This window comes from Poecilia formosa, unplaced genomic scaffold (assembly GCF_000485575.1).
Source record: "Poecilia formosa unplaced genomic scaffold, Poecilia_formosa-5.1.2 Scaffold2533, whole genome shotgun sequence".
Classification (NCBI taxonomy): domain Eukaryota; kingdom Metazoa; phylum Chordata; class Actinopteri; order Cyprinodontiformes; family Poeciliidae; genus Poecilia; species Poecilia formosa.
In genome coordinates, this window is record NW_006802472.1 from 1 (window position 1) to 6,320 (window position 6,320).

General features: G+C 49.8%; 1 protein-coding gene across 1 annotated transcript; it reads left to right on the plus strand.

Moving 5' to 3' along the window:
- The first annotated feature begins 187 nt into the window (after positions 1 to 187).
- LOC103133294 (fibrocystin-L-like) lies at positions 188 to 6,207 on the plus strand. The gene is made up of 8 exons (XM_007545076.2): positions 188 to 459; positions 1,119 to 1,255; positions 1,338 to 1,442; positions 1,543 to 1,728; positions 1,837 to 2,004; positions 2,074 to 2,279; positions 2,437 to 3,409; positions 5,788 to 6,207. The coding sequence occupies exons 1-8, from the start codon at positions 188 to 190 to the stop codon at positions 6,099 to 6,101; spliced, it is 2,361 nt and encodes a 786-aa protein (XP_007545138.2). The 3' UTR covers positions 6,102 to 6,207.
- Positions 6,208 to 6,320: the final 113 nt, after the last annotated feature.

Consider the following 6,320-nt stretch of genomic DNA (forward strand, 5'->3'; position numbering starts at 1 on the left):
CCTTAATGCCAATATGGCACCTTAATGCCAACATGGAGCCTTAATGCCAACATGGTGTCTTAATGTCAACATGGCGGCTTAATGCCAACATGGCGGCTTAATGCCAACATGGAGCCTTAATGCCAACATGGAGCCTTAATGCCAACATGGAGCCTTAATGCCAACATGGAGCCATGTTGGGGCCAACATGGTGCCCCAACATGGCGCCTTAATTGGTCGATTAGCATCAGAAGCCGGTTTGATCGGTTTCTTCTTCTGCTGTTCAGGAGATCAGCTTCTCACTGTCCAAGGTTCAAACCTCGGAGGCCGGAGCAACAACAGTGCCGTGTTTGTTGGCGCGAAAGAGTGCGTCACCACCCAGTGGAGCGAGACACGGATCAGCTGCCGCCTGCCTTTGCTGCCCCCTGGTGTCTACAAGGTGGAGGTACAGGTGGGGAACAGAGGGTTCCCCAGGGCCAGGTACGCACACCAGTTCTGATCCAGTCTGATCTAAGCTGGACCTGCAGTACCAGCAGCCTGCCTCCAAGTAAAACCAATCTTTATGAAGCTATTAGAGAGTTTACTGGATCCAGTTTAAGTTTAATTAATAAGTAACTTAAACAGTTTGCTTACAGGAAGTAGTTCGTAGTCGGACTAGAGAGGAATGACAAGGTTCACCGTCTTTTATTTTAGAGAAGTTTGGGTTTATCATCAATTCTAAAAATAATATTTAAATATTCAGTAAATGTAAAACAACCTATATTAACTTTAAATTAATTAGTTTTAATTCATTAACTGACACAATTAGTGTTATGACCGTAAGCCCCATTAATGGCAAGAAGTGCTTGATTCTTGAAGTAAGGAAGGATGAAGCATGTAAAGAGAGGAGATGAGGGATGATGGAGATGGGGTAAGGGACGAGGATTTCTTTATACCAAATTTATGAAGTAAAAATATTTTTTTATGTAATTTGGGAATATTTCTCAGTTGTTGTGTCCTGGACATCAGCAGTGAAACATCCTTGTACTGCGCTTCGCTCTCTGGAGCATTAGCACCTGAAGGCCCTAAAGGTTCTCCAGAAATGCAGCCAAATGTGTGTTTTAATCGTCATCCTGACTCAGACGATTCCTCCTCTCCAGCATCAACACCAGCATCGAATACATCCTGGAAGTTTACAGCATTTCCCCGCTGACCGGCTCTTTGCTGGGAGGAACCACGCTGACGGTTTCTGGTTCCGGTTTCAGCAACGACACGGCTAACGTCCAGGTTTCTGTTGGTGAGTGTCCGTCTGCGTCCCGCCTGCTGCTGCAGCAATGGCGAGGTTACTGATGACCCGTCCGGCGCTCGCTGTGCGACAGGAAGCAGAGCCTGTGAGGTGGCGTCCGCCTCGGAAAACCAGCTGCTCTGCACCGTTCAGTCAGGGGAGAGGACGCACGTCGTCACCAACCAGGGCTCCCACCTCAGTACGTTCCCTCCCCCTGGAATGAAAGCCTTTTGGACCTGGAGCGCCGCAGGTCCAGGTGGGACCAACGTGTGTGTCTGATATGCGTGTCTGTGTTGCAGCTTATGGACCGGGATACGCTTGGAGCCCGTCTTCGCTGCGAGTGTTTGTTGGCGACACAGTGAGGTGGCGGTGGGAGGCACCTGCCTTCCAGAGCGTCGGGTACCGAGTCTTCAGTGTTTCCAGTCCCAGTGGCTCCCAGTATGAAGGAGGAGCTCTGAACAGCGGCGAGGCCCGAACTGCTGAAGGTAGAAACATGAAAATGCAGAACAGATTCTGTCTTCTTTCTTTTTCACTCCTCTGCATGCCGTCTGTCTGCCGCTGTGACCCGGATCATCTCCATCCTTCCTGCTCAGGGTTCTTCAGCTACCGTTTCACCGTCCCCGGTACGTACTACTACAGCAGCGGCTACGTCAGCGCCTCCATCCTGATGCAGGGAGTCGTGAAGGTCGTGAGTCTGGAGGACAAGAACGCTGACGTCTCCGTCAGAGTGGGAGGCGTTCTGGCCAGATATCTGCCAGAAGGTAAATGTTTGAGACGTAAAGAAGCCCCAGAGGAAGATGAGGAGGCTGATGATGAAGGTCTGGCTGCAGGTTCACCCAGAGTCTCCAGATCAGCAGCAGGCTGCGCGGCGTCCACACCCTGCCCACCGGCCAATCAGACTTCAGACGGTCTTTCCTTCAGCTTCTCCGCCTGCTCCACCCCCACCGTCCGCTCCATCTCCCCCAACCAGGGCTCCTACCACCAGCTGATCCACATCCAGGGACAAGGCTTCAGTGACGTCTCCTGCGCTAACGAGGTCAGCAGGGTCATGGGGGTCTACGGCTGGAACCTCTCCCCTCTAGATGGCGCTGCTCAAAGCAGCCCGAGGCTAATCAGGGCTGCGGCTCTCGATTATTTTAGAAATCAATGGAATAATCGGTCAGTTATTTGACGATTAATTGTTCATCCTGCAGGTGACGGTTGGCGGTGAGCCGTGTCATGTGACCAACAGCTCCTGGTCCGGGATCAGCTGCCGGCTCGGCTCCAGCTCAGAGCTTCCAGTCGGCGTCGCTCTGCCCGTCTCCGTCAGAGTCAACAACTTGGGCGCCGCCGTTGTCGCCATCTCTGATGAGTTGAAGCGTCGCTTCGTGGTCCTACCGGTTGTCGACTCGGTGGCGCCCCCTGTTGGGAGCTCCACCGGATTCACCCGGCTCCGGATCGGCGGCTCGGGGTTTTCTGAGGGTGGCGTGATGGCGGCGGGCGTGTCCTGCAGCGTTGTGATGCTGAACTACACCCACATCCTGTGTGACACGGCGCCGTCGGCGGAGCGCTCCGGGGATGTGGTGTTCCACCTGGACCAGATCCGCAGCTCCTGCTCCTCCGTCTGCTCCTTCCGGTTCTCCTCCGCCGTCACGCCCAGCGTCAGCGGCGTCTCGCCCAGCAGCATCAGCGGCCCGACCGACGTCCTGGTCTCCGGCTCCGGCTTTGGCAGCATAGTGGACGACGTGTCGGTCCTGGTGGGCTCCACGCCACTGCGGCCGGCGGCGGTGAGCGACGGGAACGTGACGGTGCGGGTCGGCGCGCTGCCGGCCGGAGACCACCCGGTCCGGCTGCTGGTGAGGAGCAGGGGCCTGGCGTCCGGCCAGCCGACCCTGAGCAGCCGCCCGCTGGCCGCGCTGCGGCCCGGCGCCGGGAGCCTAGCCGGGGGGACGCCGCTTGTCCTCACTGGGAACGGCTTTGCTCCGGGGAACACCAGCGTGGCGGTGGGCGGGAAACCCTGCAGCATCCAGGAGGAGACTCCAGACACGCTGCTCTGCCTCAGCCCCGCTCACCCCGAGGGTCCGGCCGCCGTCAGCATCCAGGTGTTCGCCGTCACCTTCCCTCCGCTCAGCTTCAACTACTCTGCAGCCCACACGCCGGTCCTCAGCGCCATCAGCCCCCACACCGGTACATACACACTGGACCCACAGGAGCAGCGCCAGAAACGGCCTGAAATGATCCACAAAAATCCAAAACCATCCAAAATAATTCAGTTTGGAGAATCTCTGGTGCTTCAGCGTAGCTTTAATCAGTGATGAGCAGGGCCGGCCCAGGCCTCCATGGGGCCCTCTAGTTCTGTGGACCGGCTGCAGTCAGCAGTCCGATCATCAGGTCATTCACACACCTGCTATAAACTGACTGCATCTCTGGCTGTTTACATTATATACATGTATAATATAGGACACATTTATTGGCCACTGATTTACCAACCAGTTGATTTCTGGGAGCCGATTTCCTTAATTTTGGGGCATCGTAATCGGCCGATACTTACATGTGAAGCTGATCTTATCCCCTGATCTTCATCAGCAAAGGTTTAAGCATCAGCCTCTGTCCTCTTCTGCTCTGCAGTGACAGGTTTGACTGACAGACCAACAGGTCTGAACCTTTACAGTTAATATTCATCCCACTGTGGAAACTCAGCGACTTTCTTGTTATATTTAGCAACATTTCAGACAAAAAACTTAAAATCAGCCAAAACCAAAATCAGCAGCTCAGATCGGTAACCAGGGATCGGCCAGAAAACTGCAGTCGGTGCAGCGCTACACACATTCATGACATTCTGTGATTAAATTCATTTATCTAAAGTGTAACTCCAATAACTAAAAAATGTAATTTATACCAGGTGAGTCTTTCTCCCCTGAGAATCTGGACCGGTACCGGTACTGGACTGATTCTGAGCCTTCAGATGATGTTAACAGAAGTTTCACATAACTTAGAAAAATAATGTTTGTTTTAGCCACAAAAAGCTTCTGATCAGCAGCAAACAGCAAATCCCAGCTACAGCACAGAGCAGCTCATCCATGTAGCCTGACGTAGAAACATTTAGCTAGACAATGTCAGACACTGAGAAGTTTTAATTATTATCAAACCTTATCAAACTCGGCGTTTTGAAGCCAAAAATACCTCAGAAATATACAGAACCACCATGAGAATCAACTCATTTAAAGTTAAACTCAGTTTAACACAAAGAGCCTAGCATAAATGTCTGGCTGTTGAACTGGACCGGTCCAGGTCGCTATCAGGCTAATTTCTGTTAGCAGCTTTACTAATCTTTACATCACCAAGGCTCATTAAAACAAACCTTTATCTGGGCTGTTTTCTATTCTTCCTCCTTCTTCTCTCCCTCCCTGAAGGATAAGTCCTTTTCCCAGACATCGTTTTGCTAACTTAGCTTCTGACCGGAGCTTTGGACGTTTGGATGCTCATTGCAGCTCATGTTACCGGCAGAGCATGCGGTACCTACTGCGGCCACCAGGGGGCCCCAAGAGCAATTCATTTTTTCTTTTTATTCATAAAATAATAATTTCTATATACATTGTCAAATATATATTATTGTAAAAAACAAATCACTTCGTAGTGAAATTGTGTGTTTTTGAAATTATAATGACATAGAAATTATTACTAAAAAAATAAATAAATAAATCAGCTCCACTGAGGGGCCCCTTAGTGGCCCTGGGGCCCTAAGTGGCTGCATAGTTTGCTTTGCCTTGGGCCAGCCCTGGTGGTGGTTGTCAGACAAAGAAGGCCCAGGGCAACGCTCCTCCTCCAGCCCCCACACACATCCAAACACAACCTGAGAAAAAAATAAAATGATTTTATTATTGGATTTAATTTACCAGAAATATTCAGAAGTAATAAAAGCTCATTGAAAATGTTTAATAATAGATGGTTACATGCATTTTATCTACAAATTAGTGGTAGGATTCAATTAAAATGCTTCATGAAGTTGATTTCAAAATCTAATTAATTGCAATTAATTGAAATATGCTTTAATAAAATTAATATTTTCAATTCAAAAACCCGTTTTGCTGCTAAATTATTGTATAAATAGTCATATGAACTCAAAACAGAGATATTTATCATTTATAATCTCTTCTTCAGATTAGCATTAGCTGCTACCTATTAGCATTTAGATACTATGTGGGGTTAGCATAGCTTCATTGCTAGGCTAACGCCTTTTAGCACAACTTCAACAGAACCGTAGAATTTCCATCGTCCAATCAGATCGTTCAGAAGCAGGAATTAACCCCTGGTGGACCAGAGAAGCTGCTGTTATTACTGGATGTATCCGTGTGTCAGTTTTACAGGCGTCCCAGAAATGCATGAATACAAAGGTTCTTGCTTGGGACGTTTGTATGTTAGAAAAACTTAATGTGATTAATTGATTAAAGTCATTAAATCTGTGTGATTAGAAATTAACATTTGAAAGTCCTAGTTCAAACCAAACATCAACTTCAGCCTCTGAGCTGATGCTCCTCAGCCTGAGCTGTTCTTGCTTCCTGCAGGGCCGAGCGGCGCCGTCATCACGCTCAGCGGATCGGGATTCGGTTCCGACTCCGAGCTCGTCTCCGTCACCATCAACGGCGTTTCCTGCAACGTGTCGGCCGTCTCCGACTCCCAGCTCCGCTGCACGACGGGAAGCAACCCGGGCGGCACCTATCCGGTCGTCCTGCACCACGGGGTCAAAGGTCACGCCCAGTCGGCAGTGGAGTTCACATACGAGCTGACGCTCAGCGGCGTGCAGCCCAACGAGGGTGAGGACGGAACCGGAGCGGAGACTGACGGTGGAACCAACCAGAGCAGGACATACGTTAGCTGATGGATTGAAAACCAAGGAAGACGTGACAAAATATACAAATGAAGGCAGGAAATGAGGAGCCTGAGTAAAAAGAACAGAATTAGAAGAATGAGAACCAGATCTGATGAGAAATCAAAGACAGAAATGAGTTTCAAACAGGAAGACCTAAAAAGGTCGACACCGCTCGCAGTTCTGATTAAATCAGTTTTATTAAATCAGTTTTATTAAATCAGTTTTATT

Excerpts from the sequence above, each read along its gene's own strand:
- LOC103133294 (XM_007545076.2), top strand. The coding sequence starts at position 188 with ATGGTGCCCCAACATGGCGCCTTAATTGGTCGATTAGCATCAGAAGCC. Across the intron at positions 2,005-2,073 it reads GGCCAGATATCTGCCAGAAG|GTTCACCCAGAGTCTCCAGA; the intron begins GTAAATGTTTGA and ends GTCTGGCTGCAG. Across the intron at positions 3,410-5,787 it reads CGCCATCAGCCCCCACACCG|GGCCGAGCGGCGCCGTCATC; the intron begins GTACATACACAC and ends TGCTTCCTGCAG.